Source organism: Onychomys torridus, chromosome 19 (assembly GCF_903995425.1).
Source record: "Onychomys torridus chromosome 19, mOncTor1.1, whole genome shotgun sequence".
In the NCBI taxonomy this organism is placed as follows: domain Eukaryota; kingdom Metazoa; phylum Chordata; class Mammalia; order Rodentia; family Cricetidae; genus Onychomys; species Onychomys torridus.
The window spans coordinates 62,480,100-62,506,247 of NC_050461.1; the positions used below are offsets into that span (position 1 = coordinate 62,480,100).

At 37.0% G+C, this 26,148-nt stretch overlaps 1 protein-coding gene across 1 annotated transcript; it reads left to right on the forward strand.

Moving 5' to 3' along the window:
- The first annotated feature begins 472 nt into the window (after positions 1–472).
- Riok2 (RIO kinase 2) lies at positions 473–20,637 on the forward strand. The gene is made up of 10 exons (XM_036169216.1): positions 473–816; positions 2,979–3,117; positions 3,779–3,895; positions 5,987–6,162; positions 6,738–6,826; positions 7,955–8,146; positions 8,962–9,054; positions 11,088–11,612; positions 14,823–14,919; positions 20,130–20,637. The coding sequence occupies exons 1-10, from the start codon at positions 751–753 to the stop codon at positions 20,292–20,294; spliced, it is 1,659 nt and encodes a 552-aa protein (XP_036025109.1). The 5' UTR covers positions 473–750; the 3' UTR covers positions 20,295–20,637.
- Positions 20,638–26,148: the final 5,511 nt, after the last annotated feature.

Genomic DNA, 26,148 nt, shown 5'->3' on the forward strand with positions numbered 1-26,148 from the left:
GTTATAGTTCCACTACTCCAAGTGGGCATAGAGAGAAGCAGCAAGTCCAATACGGAAGTCTCCCATAAACCCTTTCAATTGCTCCTGGACACACACACACACCACCACCACCACCACCCCCCCCCCCCCCCCCCCCCCGAAACATCAAAACGGGAGCTTCCTTTGGAAGCGGGGGCAGGGAAGTAAGGAGAGCAGCTGAGGCTGAAGCCGGAGCGCGCCTAACCCACCCTCCTCGGCGGACAGGCGCAGGCGACCGAGACACGGCGCGTGGCGCTCTGTCGCTTTCTTCCGGTGGCTTTGCTGGCCAGGAGTCTGACTTGGTCATTTCCCCCGCTGCTTTTACAGTAGAGAGTCGCAGCACTACAGGCAGACACCGCCCGGAAGGGACAACATTTGCCCCTCCCCTGACCTGAGCACTGTTGCTTCCGGAAGTGGAGCCTTACTTCCGGATCAGGTCCTGGCAGCTCTGAAAAGTACTGTGTCATATTATGAGAAAAAGTTGCAACCCGCCAAATCAGTCGCGTGTAAAAAAAAAAAGAAAGAAAAAAAGAAAGAGCGAATAATCACCTTTCCCTGCTTTTTAGTTCTAAGACCAGAAAATTAGCATTTTTCAGTACCAGTCAAGCAGGAGTGCTTACCTACTGACCAGCACGGTAAATCCGGAGCGCGAGCCGGGGCCGACCCGCGGAAAGCCCGCGAGATTACCCAGCAGCTTTGCGCGTCCGGTGTCGGCGCCGGAGCTGAGCAAGCATGGGGAAGGTGAATGTGGCCAAACTGAGGTACATGAGCAGAGATGACTTCAGGGTCCTTACCGCGGTAAGAAGCACACCTCTCTCGCCCGTCCACCCCCGGCGTCCTCTTCCGGTCCCTCTAAGGTCGCTGGGAGCTGAGCATGGGGGCTGGGTAAAGGGTGCCAAGGTCTGACTTTCACTAGGCAGTTGTGGAGAAGAGTTGTCTTTTCCTGAAGACTACAAAGCCTTCCTTTTCTCTTCTCGTTTTGCTTCAGAGGCGCTGGCGTCTGTGCTGCCCGGGAAACTTCAGTGACCCACGGCTTCCAAACTAGGGAGAGTGAGGATTTAAATGTCCTTGAAGGTTGCCTCTTAGGTTCTCACTAATAGACCCAGTGATATTCCTCTGATTCATTCAGAAAAACACTTGTGTCTGGCTTTAGTAACAAGCTTAGGCTGTTCAGCAGAGTGCAAAACAGACAGAGGGAGGAGATACCTTCCGTCCTCAAGTTAATAATGTCATTATCAAGTAATAAGGATCGTGAGGGTAACAAAGGATAAAGGAGTAGAAAGTATCTATGGTGGAAGGTGAGGCAAGAGTACTATTTATCTTTGAGTTGTATAGTGCTGGAGACTGCCTAAATCCAAGAGTCGTGTCTTTACTCCTATTTTAATTAAATCACAAAGTTGGTTTGTGTCATGTCCCCGAACCAGAGGAATATTACCTACCTACAGAGATGTCCTTGGAGAGAGTTCGAGATAAAGACTATAACCCTAATAAGAGCAAAAACCGGGCTGGAGAGATGGCTAAGAGCACTGACTGCTCTTCCAGAGGTCCTGAGTTCAATTCCCAGCAACCACATGGTGGCTCACAACCATCTGTAATGAGATCTGGTGCCCTCTTCTGGCCTGCAGTCATATATGCTATATACATAATAAGTAAATAAATCTAAAGAGAGAGAGAGAGAGAAAGAGAGAGATTGCAAGAGCAAGCAAAATCCCAGAGATGGGAAAAGTCTTCAGAGGAAGGAAAGGCCAGTGTGGCTGGGTCTAATGGTGGAAGATGTATATAGAGAAAATGCTGAGAATCAAATCATGTAGACTGTTGCCCTTGCAGGCCTAGTAAACATTGTGTTGGAAGCAAGTGAATGTTTTAATTAGGAAAATGACAAAATTTGATTGTGCAGCTTTAGTCTCATTGTACAGAGATCATAACATACATCTTAGAGTCAGTCAGTCTTTGTTTAGAAGTCACTGTCTTTTGGTAAGGAGAAGGACCATGGTTATGTAATTACATAATAGGACTTGTAATGTGAGTTGCCTGGTTCATGTAGTATTTTAACCCTTTGTAGCCAGAATTTTTTGGACTTAGTCCTAAGTAGGTAGCACTTACAAATTAATCAATCAAACACAAGGTCCTAAGAAATTTGGCATGCACTTTCTTTCTCCTATAGCTGTCTTAATTAATCTGAGCTTTTTCTTTAAATGGTATTTTTAAATAATGGCTCTCCTTCTCAGTAGGTTCGCTTATTTGTCAATGTCTGACAAGAAACAGAACATTAAAAAATGAGTTAAAGGTCTCAAATGCTTAGTTATGGTGAGACAGTAGAATAACAGATTTTTCTTTCAAAATTTCTAAGTTCCCTAAGGAATTACCTAGTCATTGAACTTAATATTCCAGACTCAGACAGATGCTGCCAGTGTTATCTTTTCTTGCCCTCCCCCTCTTTCTGCGAACTTCTTTGCCTCTATATCAGTCATCTCAATTATGCTTAATATCTGGAATATCTGTAGTTTTTTTTAAGACAGTGTTTAGGTGTTAAGTATTTTTATTATCAGCCATGTATCATTGGCTTTTCAAGAACTAAGTTTTTACTCTTGAAGTTGACATTATCAGTGATTAACTATATTTATCAAGAAGGAATTTAACAGGATGGAGACTGAAATAATTATATTGTAAGTATTATGCTGCCTTAAACTTTTTGTTTGGCCACAGAACATGTGTTCAGCAATCCTCTAAGATCATTCTATCCAGTGGTAGTATAACCATGGTAGTGCCCATTAATACTTTGTAGCCTACATTTGTTTAACAGCACATTTCTCGAGATCTATTCCTGTTAGGATACATAGCTGTGGCTAGAGATCTACTTAGTTGGGAAAGTTTCAAGAGGCTAATTTAATTTCTTTGCAAGGTTTTAATAGACGAGGCTTCATGTTACTTACGCATTATAATGATTCCTTTAATTTCAGGTCGAAATGGGCATGAAGAACCATGAAATTGTTCCATGCAGTTTGGTTGCTTCTATAGCCAACCTGAAACATGGTGGCTGTAACAAAGTGTTGAGAGAGTTAGTGAAACATAAACTTATAGCTTGGGAACGTACTAAAAGTAAGTATTTTATGCTTCATTATTTGTCAGTTTTCAGCTGATTGGCTTTCTGTAGAGCCAACCTTCCAGGGGCATGAAATATAGGTTGCCTGATTAGACAACCAAGAACTGATATATTCTTCTGCCATATTGAATTGGTCAAAAACAGAGTCCACTCAAATCAAAAAGGGCAGAGAAAGTAGCAAGATCACACTACAGAACAAATGGGATAGTCATACAGTTACCACCACCTTTGGAAAATTCAGCCTCTCACAGGACTAGAGCATTTCTTCTCAAGCCATCTATGATGAGGGTTGAATGTTTAAAACCCTGCCGCAGATCTTATATAAGTTATTAAGAGAAAGTGGTTATTGGGAACAGTATAGAGAATAATGGTTATATAAAAAAAATAGGCATAAATTCATGGTCAGATCAATATAAAATATCCTGATCTTAAATCCCTTTGAGTTTATGTGCATATCTTTTCACAGACCCTCAAACTGGTGTCCATACATGAATCACACTTTAAGTAGTTCTATAATAGAGAAGAAATTGGGAACTTACAGGTCTGTGTAATTTCTCTTTCTCTAGCTAAGATTTCCATCTTTGATGCTTGGATTAAGTGGATGTATCTTGCTGCTGCAGTGCAAGTAAACAATGTTCTTATCTAATTTTTGTCTAGCTGTCCAGGGCTATCGGCTGACAAATGCTGGTTACGATTACCTAGCTTTGAAAACACTGTCTTCTAGACAGGTAATTGAGTCTGTTGGAAACCAGATGGGTGTTGGCAAAGAGTCAGGTATGTACTAATAGTATTTCTGAAAGCATTGTCTTTGCTTAAGTTTTTATTTTACTTTGAGAAAGCCTTCTTTTATTTTGTTACATAATCCAACAAAACAGTAAGTCAGAAATGTGATCATAAGCAATAAAAGATTTAGGAACATAGTTTGTTATATTTATTAACAGTAATTTAGTAAGTTATAATTACCTCCATAAGTCCATTACTATTAGTAATACCAAAAATTTCCAGCGTTCACACATGCCAGCACGTTTTACCACTCAGCTACACTTCAGGCCCTAATTTTCTTTTAATAGCTCACATCTTTGGTAAATATTATATTTGCTCTTATTTTATATTTGATAAAGTATGCATTTGTAATAATTAAAATACATACCAAAAAGGAAGTAATGGAAGATAGTAAATATCAATACCATAGGCACATTGTTATGTCACAGCAACACAGAACTGAAAGCATTTTAAAATAACATTGAGCAAATAGTTGTGTATTCATTTACTTCCTTTGTGAGAGACAAGAATAAAGATTAGGAGATGATTCTGAACCATAGCATCCTGTATATAGTTTTTATCCTGTGCAATTCTTGCTATCTAATTTACATTATCAAAACTGGGGAAGCAAAAGTAAACCTGGAAACAAATAATAATTAAGAAACCTACCCTAAAAGGTCCTTATGAGATTTTTTGTATGGTTAGCATGCCTTCTGGGTTTAAATCTGAATTATGGTATGTATTTAAGAAATAATATTAGATAGAATGCTAAGTTGGAGTTGGGAGAGCATGTGCACATGAAAATATGTATAAGCACTGTGGACTTCTGTTAATTGTTTTTGCTTTCAGTCATTACTTTTGAATTTTAAATTATGAATTAGCTATTGTAAATACTTCGATTATATGAAAACTAAGTCATGAAATAGATTCTGTTTGTTTTTTAATTTTTAAGAGATTATTGAATAATAAAATGATAAGCATTAAAATTGCAAAAATAGAAAATACAATAAAATCTAGTTTTATTTCAAATATATATTTATATATATATTTCAGTTAATTTTCTATTGATTATAAACCATAGCTAAGACAAATAGAAATATCTTATTTAGTCTGAGAAATTTTCTGTATAAAAACAGCTCCATTTATGTGTATTTAGAGTTATTTTTGTGTTCACATAAGATTGCAGCCAAGAGTGGAAGTCAGCATTACTCGGGATCTTATACCTTAATTTTTATCTGCTTTTTACTCTTGTTGACATTGTATATCAGCAGGTATCTTTCTCATAATTATACAGTGTTACTGTGGGATGGTTGCCCTTTGGTTGGTTTTTACCAATTTCTAAGCAGTAGTGATTTGAGTTTCATTTATTCTTAATTGTGAGCGGTAATGGAAGTCCTTATCTTTAGATAGATACATTAAAGGTTAGTGCTTCAGTGGGGGAATTTTGAGGAACACAATTCAGTTCATAAAGGGTAAAAAGTATATAAATTTTGATATTATCGAGATTCAAAAATGTGTAATGATTTATATTGCCAATAAAATGATAGCCTATTATTGATAGAAATGATTAAAATTTCTTAATGTACTTAGAATGTGTTCTAAATGTCAGCATTACAAATAACTTACTTTGATAAGTTGGTAAATTAAGATCACTAGTTTACTTACAGAAATAAATTCTTACTTATTAGTCATCAAATCAATTGAATTGAACATGTTGAAATGGAAGATGTTATATCACTTATCTTGGACTGAGGATATAATCGTATGATAGAGACTGGCCTGCTATATGCAAGGCCTATGTTGGATCCCTAACACTCCTTTCATTAGAACTGCTTTCTCAGTGAATTGGATTGTTTTGACATAATGATAAATGTAAGTATTGAGCATCTTTGAAAGCAGAAGTACCCTTTGGCTAAGTATACCTCTGCTTTCCTTTACAGTTACATATGTGAACACATTCTGGGTTGTCATTTAGGATATGAAATATTTTGCACAAGAAGAATTAGGAAAAATAGCAGATACAATGAAGGCAGATAAAGTCAAAACTATTTGACCCATTGCAGTCAAAGTGTCCTAATGATGCTTTTATCATTTTTGCTTTAGATATTTACATTGTTGCAAATGAAAAGGGGCAGCAGTTTGCACTGAAGCTTCATAGACTGGGAAGAACCTCCTTTCGAAATCTAAAAAATAAGCGTGATTACCATAAGCACAGGCATAATGTTTCTTGGCTTTATTTATCTCGTCTCTCCGCCATGAAAGAATTTGCTTATATGAAGGTATTTTTAAATGATTTTACATTTCTTTTTTAAAAAATGATAACCTGTAGCTCATTATAACCAACCATTACAAAGACCTTAATGACCCCCAACTCAGTCCCTATAGTCAATTTGAACTCTATTGATTGTTTTCTTTTCCTAGTGGTTTTCTATTAATGAAGATATTTTACTGTTATGCAGATTTATGTGTGTGACTATAGAAATGTCCTTTTATTGAAAACAGTATCTGGAGATCTTGTTTCAGATAAGTTGAGTAGTATTTTTCTTTTAACATGAGAAAAAATATTAATTTACATATCTATAATAAAATGGCATCTGTTACCTTTTAAAATAAGTGCCATATAGATTTTTTAAAATATCTTCATACTTAAATATTATCAACAACTAAGGTTAATAGAAAATAACAGTTATTCTGTCTAGTAGGGTTTGTTAAAATTTACTTCATTATTTTTAGTTTTGCATATTGAATACCCTTAGGTTGACTAAAATTTTGTAAAGCCTTGTTGTAGGAAAGTACATTCTTTTATTCTTTTAAAAACATGATTTTATTAGCTTTTTATATTTTTCTGTTTTAGGCATTATATGAGAGGAAATTTCCAGTTCCAAAGCCAATTGATTACAATCGCCATGCAGTGATCATGGAGCTTATCAATGGTTATCCCTTGTAAGTATTATGCTTGAAAGCATAGGTCCTAATAAATGAATTTTTAAGTAAAACATTAAATTGTTGGAAGTAGTTAGGAATTTCTATGCAAAAATAAGTTGAAAGCTCAGTTTCATTCAGTTTGTCATCTCTACCATTTGTGAATTGATTTGTTCAGTATTTATAAAGGATCTGTTAAATACAAATACTTTAAAATTCAGCAGTGAACAAAAAAAGTTCCTGCCCTCAAACTGAACAAAAAATACATAGTACATCTAGTATATCAGTAAATTTTATCGATAAAGGTCAACAAAGAGGCTAGAGGTAAGAGATTCCTGTTTAATATAGTCAGAAAAGTGTCATTCACAAGGTGAAATCTTAGGGAACTAGCTAAGGGTCCTTGGGTGTTGACAGAAGAGATTGGAGAGAGAACAAACCAGTAACAGAGCAGAATGACTAAGGTGGGGTGGGCAGGAGGAAGGGGAAATGTGAACAGTGAGATCCAAGAAATAGTCAGGGAAGATAAGTTAGGGCACTTACAGCAGTCCAGGCAAGAGATGATAATATCTTTGGTCGTAGTCATAAAGGTGCTGAAAAGTGCTCAGATTCTCGGTGTGTTCTACAGATAGCAACGTGCATTATTTGGGATTGGATTTGAATGTGAAAGAGGCGGTAGATCTATTAATTATAGTGAGGACTTTGGCCTCAGTAATAAACAGTAAAGAAAGAAAATCTGAAAGGCTTGGTGCCTGATAGTTAGGTGTATATTTCAGGAGAGGAAAGAAGTCAGCTGGCTAGAAATGGAAATGACTACGAATTTAGGCTTAAAATCATAGAAGAAATTGTCTTGAACCATTTTTGTTTAAATGAAGTGGAAGGAAATCTGTTCAAAGTAGAATGAGTGAAATTAGAAATGGCCTAAGTAAAAGAGTTGAGCTGTGAGGAAGATGTGAGATAGGAGGTGATAGTGAAAACAGACAGGATTGGAGCACAGTGTGGTCTTTTAATAGTTGAGGCATGTTTCTGTGATGAGAATGAGGAGGAAACTGGGAAGATTGGGAATTGAAATGGCACATACACATGCATTTTTATGCTCATTAAAATCATGAACATGTACAAATAACTTCTTTATAATTTTCATACTTTCAGGTGTCAGATACATCATGTTGAAGACCCTGCATCAGTTTATGATGAAGCTATGGAACTAATAGTCAAACTGGGAAATCATGGGCTGATTCATGGAGATTTCAATGAATTCAATCTCATATTGGATAAAGATGACCACATCACCATGATTGATTTTCCACAGATGGTTTCCACTTCCCATCCAAATGCTGAATGGTATATGCTAAAACTGATTCTAGTTGTGGATGTTTGTGTATCATGAAATCACTTTTTTATTCATAATTTTCCAGGTTTCTATTTAAATCAGTAGATTTGTTTTTTGAATAAAGGATATCTAACAGCTAGAATTTTCACTGTAAGAGAATCTTTACTATTCACTATTTTAAAGTAAGGAAAATATACTTAAATCCAATTTTAAACCTAATCATTCATTTTGCTTATCCTTTGTACTGAGAATCTAACACAAATTACAATAGAGAGCATTAAAAGGATTTGGACTTAACATTCAAATCAAGCTTTCTTAGCCATAGAGCCAATTTGTTCAAGCAGTGCTTTAAGAAGTCAGAGAAGCTGGGTGGTACACACCTTTAATCCCAGCACTTGGGAGGCTAAGGCAGGCAGAGTTCAAGGCCAGCCTGGTCTTCAGAGCTAGTTCCAGGACAGCTGGAGATACTTGGAGAAATCTTGTCTCTAAAAACCAAAAAGAAGCCAGCAGGGGTGGCGGCGGCACTGGCACCAGCACCGGCACCGGCACCAGCACCGGCACACGCCTTTAATCACAGCACTCGGGAGTTAGAGCCAGGTGGATCTCTGTGAGTTCAAGGCCAGCCTGCGCTACCAAGTGAGTTCCAGGAAAGGCGCAAAGTTACACAGAGAAACCCTGTCTCGAAAAAACAAAAAAAATTTAAAACCAAAGCTTGCTCAGAAGTAGGTAGATAGATACATGGAGAGGCTATGTGTCTTGTATAGAAATAAATAAATGGACAGTAGATAGAAAAGATAACATTAAACATGAATGTTTACTTTTACAGGTATTTCGACAGAGATGTTAAATGCATTAGAGAGTTCTTCATGAAACGTTTTGGCTATGAAAGTGAGCTCTACCCCACCTTTAGTGACATCAGGTTTGTATTTAGTACTGTTTAAATGATAGAACCCCTGTGATAGATTATTTGCTTAATTATAAAGTTAATTCTTTTGTCTGAAATAATGTCCAGATACACAATTGCTATTGAATATTTCTACTCTACAGCACATGAATGAAAATTGAAGATTTGAAAATACTTGCTGTCAGTCCATTAAGATAATACAATTGAACTTTTGAATGTTGAATTTATTTTCTTATGAAGTCAACACTTTTCATTGTATTTTGAATGTTGTATCAAATGTTCATAACACATTTATAAGAAATCAGGTGTCAAATCTTAATGAAATTGGTGTTTTGGTTTGTAAAATTTTATTTTCAATTATATGTATTTCTGTGTCTTAGTTAGGGTTTCACTTGTGATAAAACACCATGAACAAAAGCAGCTTGGGGAGGAAAGGGTTTATTTGTCTCACAGGTTAGTCTATCATTAGGGGAATCCGAGGCAGGAATTGAAGCAGAAGCCATGGAGGAGTTCTGCTTATTGGCTTGCTCTCTCATGGCTTGCTCAGTTTACTTTCTTAAACCTCCCAGGACCACCTGCCTTGGGGTGGCACTGCTCAAAGAGAGCTGGGCTCTCCCACATCAATCATGAATCAAGAAAATGCACAGGCTTGCTTATAGACCAATGTGGTGGGACATTTTCTTCATAGGATTTTAGCCTATGTTACATTGACAACACACTAACCAGCACATAATGTGTGCCCATGAGTGCAAGTACCAACAGAGGCCGGAAGAGAGTCTAATCCCCTGGAGTTGGTTGTTGTGAGCCAACCAAAGTGGGTACTAGGAATCAAGCCCCCTTCCACTAGAAAAGTAACATGCTGCCGGGCAGTGGTGGCACACGCCTTTAATCCCAGCCCTCTGGAGGCAGAGGCAGGTGGATCTCTTGAGTTCGAGGCCAGCCTGGGCTACAGAGTAAATTCAAGGAAGGACAGGCACAAAGCTATACAGAGAAACCCTGTCTCGAAGGGGAAAAAAAAAAAAAAAAAAAAAGTAACATGCTGAGCCATGTCTCCAGCCTTATATTTTTTCTTTTATTCAAATAATATATTTTTTAAAGTTAATCTTTTTTTTATTGGTTTTATACACTTTTAAGATATTTCCTGGTTTGAGATTTGTTGTTACATAGTTTAAAAAGCAATCTTTTTTCCTTTTATCCCTTTATTTAAAATATTTTATAATTTTTAAAATTAACTTGTTTATTCTTCTCCCATATATTACATCCCAACCCTAGTTTCCTCCTCCCTCTTCTCCCAGCCTCTTACCTCCCCACTAGATCCATTCCTCCTCCATTTCCCTTCAGAAAAGAGGCATCCTCCCAGGGATATCCACCAAACACGACATAACAAGTTACAATAAGACTAGGCACACACCTTCATATCAAGGCTGGATGAGGCTACCCAGTGGAAGGAAAAGGGTCCCAAGAGCAGGCAACAGAGTCAGAGATGCCCCACTCCCACTGTTAGGAGTCCCACAGGAACACCAAGCTGCACAGTCATAACAACAGATGTAGAGGACTAAAGTCAGACCCATGCAGGCTCCTGATTGGTGCCTTGGTCTCTGTGAGCCCCTATGGACCCTAGTTGATTCTGTGGGCTGTGTCCTTGACCCCTCTGCTCCTATAATCCTTTCTCCCCCTCTCCCATGGAGTTCCCTGAGCCCCACCTAATGTTTAGCTGTGAGTTTCTGCATCTATTCCTATCAGTTGTTGGCTGAAGCCTCTATGATGACAACTTATGCTAGGCTTAAAAAGTAATCCTTACCCTTTTTGAAAGTTAATACACTAAGTTAATAAAAATCAAGTGATTTCTGTAATCTTTTTATTATGTTGCTTTTTAGTTATTCAAATACTTTTATATTTACATAGTTAAATAATTTAAAAACTATGTTTAAAATTAAATGTGGAAGACCATTTGAACTCACTTCAGTTTCGTCATTTATTAGAGTGGTGCTGTTTATTTCAGATATCTCTTTTCTGTGTCAGTTGATGCTGGTACCTTCTTTCCCTAGGAGGGAGGAGTCTCTTGATGTTGAGGTGTCTGCTAGTGGTTACACAAAGGAAATGCAAGCAGATGATGAACTGCTACATCCAGTAGGTCCAGATGATAAAATTACTGAAACAGAAGAAGAATCTGACTTGTCATTCTCTGATGAAGAGGTTTTAGAAAAACACAAAGTTTGGACGTCAGAGATGGAAAATGAACTTAACCCAGCACATGAGTCAGGTGACCACTGTTACCACTCATCAGGAGGCGTCAAGCAAATAAAGGAAGACAGTTTATCAGAGCAGAGTGCTGAGGTATCCAGTTTTGAAGTGACTGAATTGAACCAAGCTCTAGAAGAAATGAGAAAGGAGGTTCTTCCCCGCGGTTCTGCTACTGGGTTTTCTGAGGAGAGCAGTAGTGCTGGAAATGATACCAGCCACCGTGGCCAGACAGGTCAGTGGAGAAGCCCTGTTGGCTCTGAGGACTGTGAGGATGAATGCCCTGATCTGATTGCCTTGTCATCATTGAACAAGGAGTTCAGGCCTTTCAGGTATGGGTTTTTGTTTCCTTTTTCCTTTAATCTGTACATTATTATATTCTTTGACTCTGACAAGGGAGCATATTGAAGAACAAATGATATGACATAATTGTGCTGTGCCATCATATGTAAAATGAAAGTTAACTTTTTCATATTGAAACACATTTGTCTTTTCAATTAATCTGATTCCAGATAGGCTGTTGACTAAATTTTACAGAATTCTGCCTTAAACTAAAATTTATGACTTTATAGAATGAATGTAGCTCTCTTAGTAAGTAAATCTGTTTTTAGACAGGGTAACTTCTGCTTCATTATATGTAAGACATAGAGCAAATGTGATTTCTGTCACATGTCTACTGAGAATATTTTCTGGGGTTTTGGGCCCTCTGTCATTTGTTTGTTTTTTTGTGTGTGCACTTAAAGCCACATAATGGTATTACATTTTAAGAATTTCCTTTGTCTTGAGAGTGTTAAGCTCAACTTAAATTAGCAAAAGTCCTGAAACCTAATTTTTAGATTTGGGATAGTTTATCTAGAACCAAACTATAGTTCATTGCAATAGTGATTTTATTTATTTCAAAACATTCATGTACAAAACTAGATCAGCAGAGCATTGTTAAGCATTTTCCAGTGCATGTTCAGAAGTGCATCCTTTATTACTTTAGAATTACTTTATTAAACTTTAAGTGTACATAGACTTAATTTTTAAAAGGGAAACTTTATGCTGTCTTATATCTTGATCCCAGCTAATACTTTTCAAAACCTTGAGAACCATTTTTAAGAAGTTTCACATCACTTGACATCTACAACAATAGCATTACCACAGAAGGAATGCTTCTTTCTACACTCTTACAAAAGCCACTAGAAAGTTAAGTATCTCATGCTCTATGAAAATGAGGAAACTAAGAAACTGTCTTATTCTTTTTCTGCACTAAGATAATGTTATTAAATAATTCAACCCATTCACAGAATTGCTCTCTGTGTCAGCTCTGCTGTCTTCTGCCATATCACTGCACGCTTATGTATGACTGAGATAAAAGTTTCCTTAAATTATTGTTTCAATAACCAGAAGCAGTTCTGTTCCTCTGGGCTCTCGTCTCCTTATTGTACAGTGAAGCTCATGGCAAGTAAGAAGCTTTGTATTAGTCCCGCTTACCATAACCCCTATTTCCTTCACTGTCCCCAAGACCTCTACCATGTGATCACCTCATGTTCCTGCTACTACCAAATTTTCTCATACTCATTGGCCCATCTTTACAGTGCTGCTGGTTATAATTTCCAGATCCCATAGTTTCCTCCTTCATGGTTGCCATAATTCCATAGCCCCTGCTCTGGTTGCTGTATCTAGGTTCTCTACCATTTTCATTTTCATAACCAGGGGCAGCTCCAGAATTGCCACCTCCAGGTCTTCCAAACCCAGTATATCAGTCTTTTTTTTAATAATAATAATAACTTGATATCTGTGTATCTTAAGGACACCTTAATCTCTGTAGTTTTTTTGTTCATGAAGTAAAATGTGAGAATTGTGTTACTTTTCCACATAGCTCTGTTATTTTCTGCCTTTGGGCTGCCACCATTTAATAAACTTGGAAAATTAAAGCAGAAACATAAGAAAAAGTCAGCTAGTCGGAAGGGTAGCTGTGATACCATATTTTGATCTGATTTGGTCTGGGTTCTCTAGACCAAATAGAATCAATAGGAAATTTATTAAAGTTACTTCTTACCTTGGACTCACATTCTCATAAATCTGTTATAATTAGAAGGGAAATAAAAAATTGTTTAGTACACATAAACTACCAAATATCATAGCTTAGAAAAAAACCTTTGGTAAAGTACATGTCATTTGTCCTTGTGATTAGATCTTCAGAGACGTTTTCCATCATATCAAGAGTATCAGTATCACTTAGTAACAGCCCTAGAAGAGATCAAAGTGTGGTTTTCACCAGGTGTACTACACTGTTACAAAGTTGAAAATCTTTAAGATCAGCCATACTAAGTCTGGGATTGACTTTATAAGGACTTGGCCTTTGGGGTTATATAAACTGTAGTGCCAAGGTCTACAATGAGCAAGCTGGAAACTCAGGACAGCCAATAGTGTAGGTTCTAATCTGATTCCAGAGACAAGAATATTTATGTCCCAGCTCCAAGATAGTTGGGCAGAGGATTCTCTTTCTCTGCCATTATATTCCAGACTTCATTGAATTGGATGACATCTACCCACATTGAGAGGACAGTTTGCTTTACTCAGTTTACCAATTCAGAAGCACCTTCTGAGATATATCTACAATAACGGCTAGCAAAACACTATATGGGGTCACTAGTCTTATTAAGCAGGAAGTAGGGTTAATGATTTGTTCTTGCTCTGAATAAATACTGTGCAAAATTTTATTCCTTTAATAGTCATTTCAACAGAAAATGTACAAACAAAAATAGATGTTGCAGAGCCAGGGAAATGGCTCAAAAGATAATCACTTGCTACCAAGTTCAATTCCTAGGACCAACATGGTGGAAGGGAAAACTGACTCCTACAGATTGTTCTCTGACCTCTACATGAACGCTATAGCCTGTGCCATTCACACAGAAAGATAAATAAATAGAATTTTAAAAAATAGATGTTATAGAAAAATACTGAACATCAGAAGTTAATGTTTTCTGGGGTTTTGTACATTGTTTATATTAAAATACTGAACATTGGAAAGCATAGATGTATCCATGATTATAATTTTTATTATGACTCATAGTACAGTTTCAGAGTACTGTCTCTGACTGGGCATGGTGGTTCATACTTCCACTTGGGAGCCTGAGGCCTGAGTAAGATGATCAGCCTTGGCTACAGTGAGACCCTGTCTCAGAGAGAGAAATGAGACTATTGTATCTGTCCATACTATGTCTGCTTCTGTTCAAAAGGTGGCAAGAAAGACACTCAGTGTGAGAAATAGATTTATATAATTTAGTGAAAAACACAAATGAATTGTGGGAAAATGATAAATTTCAGTTATTGAAACATTCTATTTGGAAAGTTTGATGGTGACTTTTGTCAGACATTCCATGAGTGTTCAAATGTAGTAGACTGAGTTGCAAGTAGTTCACTTTTTACTTTAATAAATATCATAATTTTGAGGCATTTCACCTTAAACTTCGCTACAAAAAACAAATTAATTTAATTTTTACATTATAAAAATTAAGATAAATTGTGTATTTCTTAAATTTTGTTTATTCTAGAGATGAAGACGGTATGAGGAGTGTTACTCAGCATAGAACAAGAACCCTGAGTGTTGCATCGACAGGCAGTATCCTAAGCTGTTCAACAATTCCTCCAGTAAGTATTACACATTAAACCAGCTCTTTGGGCCAGCACTGTGGAGAGAATAGTGAACTTAGGTACTGTGAGGATTTCAGGTCATTTAGAAATTTGGTTCTCGTGTTAATGCTATAAAATTAACAGCATTCAGAAGTATAGTAAGAGAGGAGAGGGTTCACTTTTACCTGAAATAAGCAGTTTCCAGGGATATGGCAGCATAAAAATTAGTTTGAATTTGAGAGAGAAAATGTTAAGTATTTTGGATCCAGATGGGATTTTGTATTTTCCCAAGTGATTCAGTCTTTGGTTTGTTGGTTGGTTGGTTTGTTTTTAATGATAATTTATTTTTATTTTGTTTGCATTGGTGTTTTGCCTATTATGTATGTTTGAGGCTGTCAGGTCCTGGAGTTAGAGATAGTTGTTAGCTGCTGTATAGGTGCTCGGAATTGAACCTGAGTCCTCTGGAAGAGCAGTCAATGCTCTGAACTACTGAGCCATCTCTCAGCTCCCCCTGCCCCCTTGTTGATTTTTAACAAGGAAAGTTAGATGACTTTGCAAAAAGGTAAGTCATAGCAACATAGTTGAAATGTGAAGGTGTTCCATCCTCACTTTGTTACATTCTGGGAAATAAGTCATTTTAAATGCATTTGGTATCAAATTTTGTTGGTTCCTTGGACATTTAGCAGTGGTAGGCAAACAATTTACAAAATTGACATTTTCTAGACAGGACAGTGAGCAAAATATTCTAGCCCTGACTGAAGTTTCTGGTGTGTAAGCCAGCCTTTGTTCTGACGTACCCAGAAGGAAGAATCATTGTGGAGATTATTACATTCCACAAAGCAAACCCCTTTCTGTGGCTTGTGGAGGAATTGTTTCTCCATCTACACAGCCAGGATTATAGATCTTACTCATTCCTGACATTTGGAAGGAGCAGGACCCAATTAAAACTATGTTGGGTTTGCTTACTTTGCTGATTCTTTGGCAGCCACTGTGCAAATTTACAACCCACCTGCCTTATTTCAGGATCAGGCAGTGTTTTTGAAGAGTGCTGTTTAATTGCACTTTCTAAAAATTATTGTCTAACATTAAGAAAGTGAAATATTAATTTATCAAATTTTTTATATATTGAAGTTATGTAATTGTGTTGGATTTTGTCTTCTGTTTATGTAAAATTGTGTGTTTTTAGAGATAATTTATTCATAGTGAACAAAGAAGGAAACAGTTTAGAAGGGAAGAAATGAGGAAATGAAATGACTACATGGAAATGAAATGACTACATAGAAATAAATTCAAAAGATAAATAACTTCATTTTTCTAAACTTATTAAAAATTCAGATATGTGTTTATGAATTAGAATGTTTTGTTTCGGATAAAATGAAATATTATAATATGAAATGATAGCTATCAAGAATAAAGTTCACGCTGGGAAGATTTTTTCCATTAGTTTGTATCCCCAATGTCCACGTAAAATGCCTGGTAGGTATTTCTATAACCCTAACACAAACAGGAGCTTCCTGCCAGCTAGTCAAATTGGTGAGCTCCAGGTTCAGTGAGAGACCCTAAAATAAGTTAGGGAGCAATAGAAGAAGACAACATACATTGACCTCTGGCTTTAATATACACGTGGGCATGCACAGATATGTGAATACCCTCACACACTTGCACACATGTACACAAGGATGCATGTATATATACTGTACATGCATGCTCACACAAAAGAATAAAGTAAAAGTAGTTAACAGTAGTTTATATTGTAGTTCTGGGGCCTTTCAGAAACACTTAAAATTTGCTAGACCAGTGAAGGTAAATTCTCAAAATGTAATTGCCTTCTGTGTGGCCTGTTTAAGTAGGTGTTAAGCTGCTTTATTGGTGAAATTATAAGACTACTCCACATAGTTAAAAGGGGGGTTTATTTGTGGGGTAACTTACAAGTGAAGGGATAGGTAACAAGGTCTGGGAAAGGTATGGCGCAGTCTGGAGAACTCTGCTAAGTCTACCTCCAGCATCCAGGGTCCTCTCTCAGCCCCATCTTGTAGGCGTGACAGTTACCGAAGCCTCAATGGGGGTTAGAACTTCCAAATCAAAGCTGGAATGGCTACCCACTACATCTCCCCCTTTTGTCTAAATAAGAAGGTTCTAACCTAATACAAGACTATATACAAAGGAATGGTTATCAAATATTGTCCAGGAGTAATGAAGGATAATGACCTAGATAGCTGGAACTACAACCAATATGAACAATATCAAGCAAAAAACACAAACTAAAATCCAGAGAAGTCTAGAGCATAGATAAATGGCATGTTACAAAGATCATTTCAAAAGATGTCCTATATCCTAAAGAACCTGAATCTAATACTTAATATGTTCTAAGATTATATATATACATACATACATACATACATACATACATACATACATACTAAGTTGTAACTATAACTGCTAGTCTTCAATCCCATCAAAGATCTGAGAAGAAATATAATGGTACCTGAGAAATGGGAGAAGGACGCAAGCAACTTTCGGGAGTCTTGCAGGAGTAGACAGAGACAGCTGGCAGCCTGGACAGTCACCTAATGTTTTTCAGCATTGTTAGTGCATTCAAATTGGCTATAGACCTAGAGTATCTGACAGACCATTTTTAGAAGCAGGAATTTTGAAAGACCATCTTACCCTGTCTTGGCAGAGTTTAAAAGTCACTTTTCCTTGTGTCCCCGCTTGTCCAGAAGGACAGCACTTGTATTGTCAGCAGTTGAGGCAAGGGCAGTTCTTTGCCCAGTAGGCCATTTTGTGCCAAGAAAACAAATTTCCAAATGGAAATGTCTTAGAAGTCCAACATTCTCTCGGGATCAAATTGGTGCTGCCAGGAGCAACTGTGTCTCACGTCAACAGAATTCTAAGTTATTTAAATGCCATATTCTCTAGGTCTATGATGTGTTTGAAGAATATATGTCCATCCAACCTATGTATCTGTAAATCTGGATAACCTAACTAACATAACTATAGAGATGACAAGCATGGGTGACTATAAATCTGTAAGTCTTATCTACCTAAATAACCTAAGGACTAAAGCTTCATGTAAATAAGGTAAACAGTCTGTAAGCAGATGTATGGTAAAGGACGATGACTTCAAAATTGTGACAATACACAAGATATTTATAACAGGTAGGAATATATAGTGCAATATGAAATATGACAATCTTAAATATATATCAGTATACAGAATATCCTAAACAGAAGTAGAACATGCATACAGTATGACAGATATAAATTTACATTTGTATCAGTATATAAATATTTTAAATAAGAGTAGAAATATGTGTACATTATAATAAATATAGTTCTGTGTTTGTATCAATATATAAATTATCTTAAACAGGAAAATAAAAATAGTTTACATTTGTATTCTTGAATATAAAAATTCATTACAGTGCAAATTATCTAAGGCTGCTATTTTACTAAATTTGTTTACTAGTGTATATAATAATCTACCATAATATCTTATACCTTGCCATTTATTTATTTGTTTGTTTGTTTATTTAAGACAGGGTTTCTCTGTGTAGCCCTGGCTGTCCTGGGATTCTCTGTAGACCAGGCTGGCCTTGAACTCTGAGATCCACCTGCCTCCCCTTCCCAAGTGCTAGGATTAAAGGCATGCAAAACCATGCCGGCTTCCCAATTCTGCTTTGAATCCCTAGCACAAACAAGATTTGGATATGTAATTCTAGCACTTGGAGGTGAACTCAGGAGGATTAAAAGATCAAGGTTATCTGGCTACATTCCAGTTTAAGGCCCAGCCTGGGCATCCAGGCTACATGAGAAAATTACAAAATTTTCTTTTCTCTTTACCAGGCTCCAATGTTTCAGAGTCTTGAGTGTTGTGAGTTGTAATATATAAGCCTATATTCTAAGGAGGGGTAAGACCCTCAATCTAACTCCATGAACAGTGATTTCTATGCAGACTAGGACTTGGATTCTTTTTTTCTTTATTGAATTTTTTTTTCTTTTTTGTTTTGTTTTGTTTTGTTTTTGAGACAGGGTTTCTCCTTGTAGTTTTGGTGCCTGTCCTGGATCTCACTCTGTAGACCAGGCTGGCTTCAAACTCACAGATCCACCTGGCTTTACCTCCAGAGTGCTGGGATTAAAGGCGTGTGCCCACCACTGCCTGGCAAAAATATTTTTTTTCATACAATATATTCCAATCACAGTTTTCCCTCACCCTTGATCCTTCCATGTTAATCTATACCCTTTCTTTCTCTCTTCATTGTTATGCCCCTGCCTCTTAACTGCTAGGATTACAGGCTGTACACCTAACTTCTCTTGAAATTTTTCTCATATTGTTTTGTTAAAATGACAGGTGGAAACTGTTCACTACCTCAATGAACTTGGTGGTGGTTTTGGAATTTATAAAAGGACAAAAAACTTTAAATTCCTTAAAATTATAGACATAAAATCTGTTTATCTTTGATCATTCCCATTTATTGGACTTTTGCATTGCAAGGGGTCAGATCCAGGTTCTTCTGAAAACTAGACATAAACTCTTAACACAACCATCAGTCCTTTATAAATTCTGTCCTTGAATGTAACAGAATTAAGTGATTAAGGTATACTGCCCTTTAATAAATATACATGCGGCTAGCTAGATCTAATAGGAAAATGTTTTTACTTACAACAACAAAAAGAGAAGATGGTTTCTCTGTGTAGCCCTGGCTGTCCTGGAATTCTCTGTAGACCAGACTGGCCTTGAACTCTGAGATCCACTTGCCTCCCTCCCAAATGCTAGGATTAAAGGCATGGAGGTGAAGTCAGGAGGATTAGAAGATCAAGGTTATCTGGCTACATTCCAATTTAAAGCCAGCCTGGGCACCCAGGCTACATGAGACTGCCTCAAAAAAAAAAAAAAAAAGAAGAAGAAAAAGAAGAAGAAATAATTTTCATCTTGATTTTCCCCTCCATGCTCATGATCACTAGGTGGCACTGTAGTGATTTATAATTTAAACCATTATGCTACACTGTCCCCTTTGGCTGTATAATCTGTATTTCTGCAAAGAATGTAAACTTTTAGGTTTTACAACAACTTCTCCTGGTTTATTTACTGTTCATATTAAGGATTTTAAAAATTCATCTTCAACATGTAAATTTGAAAGATATTAGCAATGTAAATCTTTGCTTTAATGATTTTCTGTTCTTTATCAAAATGGTTATTAGTGATACTAACTTACAAATCTTTCCAGGAACTGGTGAAGCAGAAGGTGAAACGTCAGCTGACAAAGCAGCAGATGTCAGCTGCCAGGCGCCGGCTGCAGAAAGGAGAGGCGAATGTGTTTACCAAGCAGCGGAGGGAAAACATGCAGAACATTAAATCTAGTTTGGAAGCAGCCAGCTTTTGGGGAGATTAATATATTTCTGATATATATATTTTTAAGATACTATAATTTTATTTTTGGCCACCTTTGGTCTTTTTTGGACCAAAATCACTATTTATAGAATAAACCCTCTTTAGACTATTAATTTGACTCATGGCTTCCAAAGTTTAATTAGTAGTAATTCTGCTAAGCATTTTGTTTTTTAAAGTCCTTCAGATAACTCTGTTAAATCTAAAATAACTTGTTCAGTAAAACTTCATTAGCAATATTTGCAAACTATTAGTATCATTTTTATTTCATTGTGATGTTTTATTTGTGCCTTAAACAGGTAGATGGCTTGACTTCAGATAATAAATAATAGAACAACTTAAATCAAGCTGTAGTTTTTCTCTTCCTTTCTCCTTCAGTCAGTCACTAATGAGTTAGTTTTAGGATTACATGAGGCAATACACAATTATTTGGCCATTGGAGTGAGTTGACCTGTTTCTGTAGACTTCAGAGATAAGTCAGTAATGGGTATTAATCAGCCTTCGGTCTATTTGGTGCTGTTTTCATTGGCTGTGTGGTCTTGAGGAAGGAGACAAGATAATCCTAGCAGGATTCTTAGAGTTGTTGGCTTTTCCTCAAGTTTGAGCAGAAGTGGGAGAAGGGCTGTGCAGTGGTGACGCACGCCTTTAATCCCAGCACTTGGGGGTCAGAGCCAGGCGAATCTCTGTGAGTTCAAGGCCAGCCTGGTCTACAAAGTGAGATCCAGGATAGGCTCCAAAACAAAACAGAGAAACCCTGTCTCAAAAAAAAAGGGGGGGGGGTAAGGGGGCAAGAGAAGGAATAAAGAGTTAAATGCTCTTTCTTTCTCATTTGCTTATAACCATGACTCCAGAATGTGTTCCTACCTCAGTATTAACAAGTACTTAGTACAGGAAAGAAAAATATAAACCATGGTTCATTCCTCAATCACGAGATGAGTGTAGGTCCCTTCAGTTTCCCTGAACAGAACCAGTAGAAGAGCCTCTTCAACAAGAAATGACCACCAGATGGCAATGTCTGCCAACAATGACCTAACAGAATGTCTAGAGTGATAAACCAGAAGAAAGACAATAGGTGCTTTTCCATGATAAAGACATCATATTCCCTTTTACATAAGTGAAATTAATTCTGGCTATTTGCAACTGATCATTATCTAGTTTCATTTAAATATTTGGATATAAGAATATATCAGATATGGTTTCTTTGAAAGTTAGACTTATTTTGGAAGTGTTCACATAGCCCTAATTTAAATTTTAGTTATTTCTTTAAGCTGAGGCACTCAGTTTTTATACTCTGCCAAAAGTATTTTTATAACATAAACTAATGTTGAGGACAGCTTAATAAGACCACAGAATGTTTATTTTGGAATACATTTTCTTATATCCAAAGTGTTGAAAGCAAATTGGGAATAAAAGTGTATGACCTCATCTTGGCTTTACTCCATTGGCTGAGTTGACGAGCACCTACTACATACAAAGCTCATTCCTATTGATAAAGAACATTAGAAGACAGATTTACATGGTTCTTACCCTTCACAGTCTAGAATTTCAAGTGACCTACCAAACAATTTCAAATCAGAAACAGGTTTCAACCTAATTGGACAAAGACTCATCGAAGCTATTAAAGCTTTAGTACTAAGTAGTGATAAGGGATTTGGATTGGGGGGGGAGTTGTTTTGTTTAGAAACTAAGATCTGATTGCAAGAGATTTCCTTTTTGCTGTTGTTTTTAAGATTTTAATTTATTTTATGTGCATTGGTGTTTGCCTGCATGTATGTCTGTGTGAGGGGTCTCGGGTCTTGGAGTTATAGACAGTTGTGAATTGCAATGTGGATGCTGGGAACTGAACGCAGGTCCTCAGGAAGAGCAGTCAGTGCTCTCAACCTCTGAGCCGTCTCTCCAGCCCTCCAGACAAGTTCTAACCTACATGTTTCAAAATATCTGTAGTCAACAATTAAGAAGCAAAACTAAACCAATTTCTAATGCATTAAATCTGTATGTTGTGAGTGGAAATATTCCTGGGGGATCAGGATGTGCAAGACCTTGTTTGATTCACAACACAGGTGGGGGATAGTCTTGGGTTTCTAATTTTAGAACTTTGCAAAAAAATACCTTCTGTAGCCTTTCAGTTCATTCTTTTGATTTGTAAAGTAGGAACATATAATTTCTATCATAGAGTTATGAAGTCTAGATTAAAGAATTTGTGTAAATATTTGTAAAAAGGATTAGGGATGATGTAACTTGGTAGAGTATTTTTTACTTCTTTTGTGATACTCAGTATGTGTACAACACATGCAAACCCTTACAAAGAACTAGGGTAGTGGTGCCTTCCTTTAATCCCAAGCACTCAGGAAGCAGCCTGGTCTACTAAGGTCCACGATAGCTAGAGTTAGGTAGAAAGGCCCTGTCTCAAAAAAAAAAAAAAAAAAAAAAAAGCCAGACATGATGGCACATGGCAGATGGATTTTAGAGTTTGTGGCCAGCCTGCTCTTCAGAGTGTGTTCCATGACAGCCAGGGCTACACAGAGAAACCCTGTCTTGAAAAAAACAAAAACAAAAGAGCTTAAAGTTAATAAAATTCACTAGACCAACCATCTTTTCTATTTCATTTATACTTAAGCTGTGATCCTTTCTAGTATTATCACAAACTCAGACCAAGTTAGCATAGTTGAACCCCTAGGTTCAGAACCCACCCAAACCCACACCCACCAAAACATGTCTGACAGAAGCTTTGCTTTTCAGTTCCTTGAATGGCTGACTTTGTTCCCATTAAACAAACTTTTTCCATACAACATGTGGCTTATATTTATTTGTACTAACCTGGTATTGGTAGCCACTGATCTATTCAGCATGCAGATAGATGGCTTTTTTTTCAAGGTTATTTATTCATGTATTTTGTGTATGTGAGTGTTCTGTCTTCGTGCACATCAAAAGAAGAAATCTGATCCCATTACAGATGGTTGTGAGCCACCATGTGGTTGCTAGGAATTGAACTCAAGACCATTGGAAGAGCAGTCAAGTGTTCTTAACTGCTGAGCCATCTCTCTCGCCCCAGATGGATGACTTTGATCTTGGTCCAGAATCATAGGATGTTTAGAGCATACTAATCACAGGGTTAGTGTAGCTTAAAATAACTATTCTTTTTGCCAAGTACTTGGTAAATTTTCTGACAAACAGATACCCAATTAATTTCTCTAATGCTATCTCCAGGTTTGCCAGCCACTTCAGGGTGGGCAGGAGCTTACTACACAAGTCATTTGTCCCTCAGAGCACCTCTCAATAGAGCATTAGGCCTTATCTTAATTTGTCATTACTATATGAAATACCATCTTAATGCAACTAAATAATAGAGTTGGAGGTTAAAAATCAGAATAGCCAATGGACCTCACAGTTGTGTGATAACCAAGAATACAGGAACAGCTCCAAAGCCCAGGGAAGTTAGAAAACTAGCATTTGCAAAGATACATGGTGTCATATATTTAAATCTTTTGCCTTAATATTGTAAATAATAGATAGTGATGTCATTAAAACATTAAATTGTTAACAAAGTCTATCGGAGGAGGTGGTGTGTTGGGCAAAGTGCTGTGCGGGCATGAAGACCTAACTTCCGATCCTTAGCACCCCTGCAGGGGAAGGCACATGCTGTGCTGTACGTCTGTAATTCCAGTGCTGAGATGGTGAAGATTCAGAAGTAGATGGGTCCCTGGGACAGGCTGGTCAGTCGTTTAACCAAAACAGCAAGCTTCCATTTCATTAAGAGAAACTTTCAATAAGGTGAGGAGGAATAGAGGAAGACAATGTTGACTTCTAGCTTCTACACATGCACACAATTACATAACAAAATCAAATTAGTGTCAATATAATTCCTTAAAGTATACTTCATAATATAAATGTGCTGTTTGGTGTGATTATCACAATATATACCTTCCTTAACAATTTTTTTTAAAAAGACTGACCATTTAATCTTAAACGCTGCTATAATTCTACTGCTTGTCCTATTTTAACAGGGTTTTTTTTTTTAAGTATATTTTTCCTACATCCTTTTTCCAAAAGCATGATAATGTAAAGTTATCAGGGGAAAGATACATGGGTGTTTTAAGATACAATTTGTAATTGGCTGATCACCTCACCTGGGTTTGGAAAACTAGCAAACCAACCTTATGACAGAAGGAAGATTCTGCTTAAGAGCCTGATACCAAATTGATGCTGATGAATAAATTTTAAAGAAGTCTGATGGGGAGGCCAGTGTTAACTGGGGTAGGTAATCTGTGGAAGGGAGATTTGGTTGAATAGACTGAAAAAGACAGCATGCAAAGGAGGAAGTCATGCAGAAAATTTGGAAGACAGAAGTGTAGTGTGATTGCTGTGCTATAGTCAAAAGGGACCAAGTCACAGATGACTTCTTTGAATGGAAAATGACGCATCAGTGAAAAACAACTAAGTTTGAACAGCACAGTAAGGTGGTTTTAAAGAGGACTAGGTGAGTCTCAGGGACACTTGTGAATGTTAAGAATGATTTGAAAGAAATCAGGACAAATTTACAAGGCAGAAACACTGGAACAGGGTCTATTCTCTCATACCAGAGTTACCAAGATTCTCTATGACTTCATTTTAATTGTAGCTGTAAGCAAACATCTTTAAACACTAACTTTCTTGCCTGAAGTCACAGAATGAGTGAGGTTGTGAGAGGCTTGATGACAAGAACTGATGAATAATAAAAAGGTTAATTGCAGGACAGCAGCATTTGGGGTGGTTTGAAGCTTGTACCCGATTGGGGTCTCTGTAGAGTCACTGGGCACCACACCTGTCTTACTTTATAGGCACTAAGAAGTGCAAGGAGACAGTCTGCACAACCAGATTTTGATGTCTATCCTGCCATACCTCTTTTTTTATTAAACAAAGCCTTTCCTCTCATTACATGTCCAAGAAAATCCCATCTCCATAGATAAAAGTCTTCCTTGAGAACATGCCCAGAATCTGGGGAAGAGGGGCTCAGGAGGGAGCACTTTCTCCCTGAGCTCAAGGTTACCCAGGTATTTTTAGAGGAACAGAAGAATTTATTACTTTGAACTTTCTCCTGTTTACAACTTGTGGGAAAATAGGACCCCTTTGTGTGCAGTTTGCTATTCCTCCTTAAACAAAGTTTGAAAAGGCATAGTTCTTTGTCAGCAGAATACTTGCTAAGTGCAGTATTCTGGTCACAACAGCATAGGAAGTAAGTGGAAATTATAGTTTGCAGTGTGAAATGGAAGGGCATAAGGCTTTTATCTTAATGTAAGCATATCTGTAAGTAGCTGGAGCTGAATTAAGCATCTACCGATGATGCAACCTTTACAGGAAATTTCATCTAAAATAGATGGAGCTGTGAAAATTACTGGTTACTGAAATCTGGCAACATCAACTAATATCATACTTAAGTCATTTCTATCCAACATAAACATTCTCTATGTCTGTTTTAACCTAGTACTTTTTCTCCTGGTGTATATATATTTATTTAAAATTACTCATTTTTTTGCAAAATTTAAGCATTCTGCACTACCATACCTCTAGAAACATGATTTTTAAAAAAGGTGGCTCAGCCCCCAGCACTCACTGTGGAAGACCCTCCCACCCCCATCCTGTTCATTTGAGAAATGGCTCAAAGACTGATGGAGTAGCCTCTTTACAGACAAAGCTCATCACTCCATAGCCACATCTTGCGTCAATTTTTTTTTCAAACAACTAACTGTATAAATCCCAGTCCTAGAGGGGAAGTTTGAGAGAAATGGAAGGACAGGAACTAATAATTAGATAAACTTTGAAAGAAAATATTGTAATAAAAGCCATTGGCAAAATCTACTCCATAAACTAAAAATTTTAAA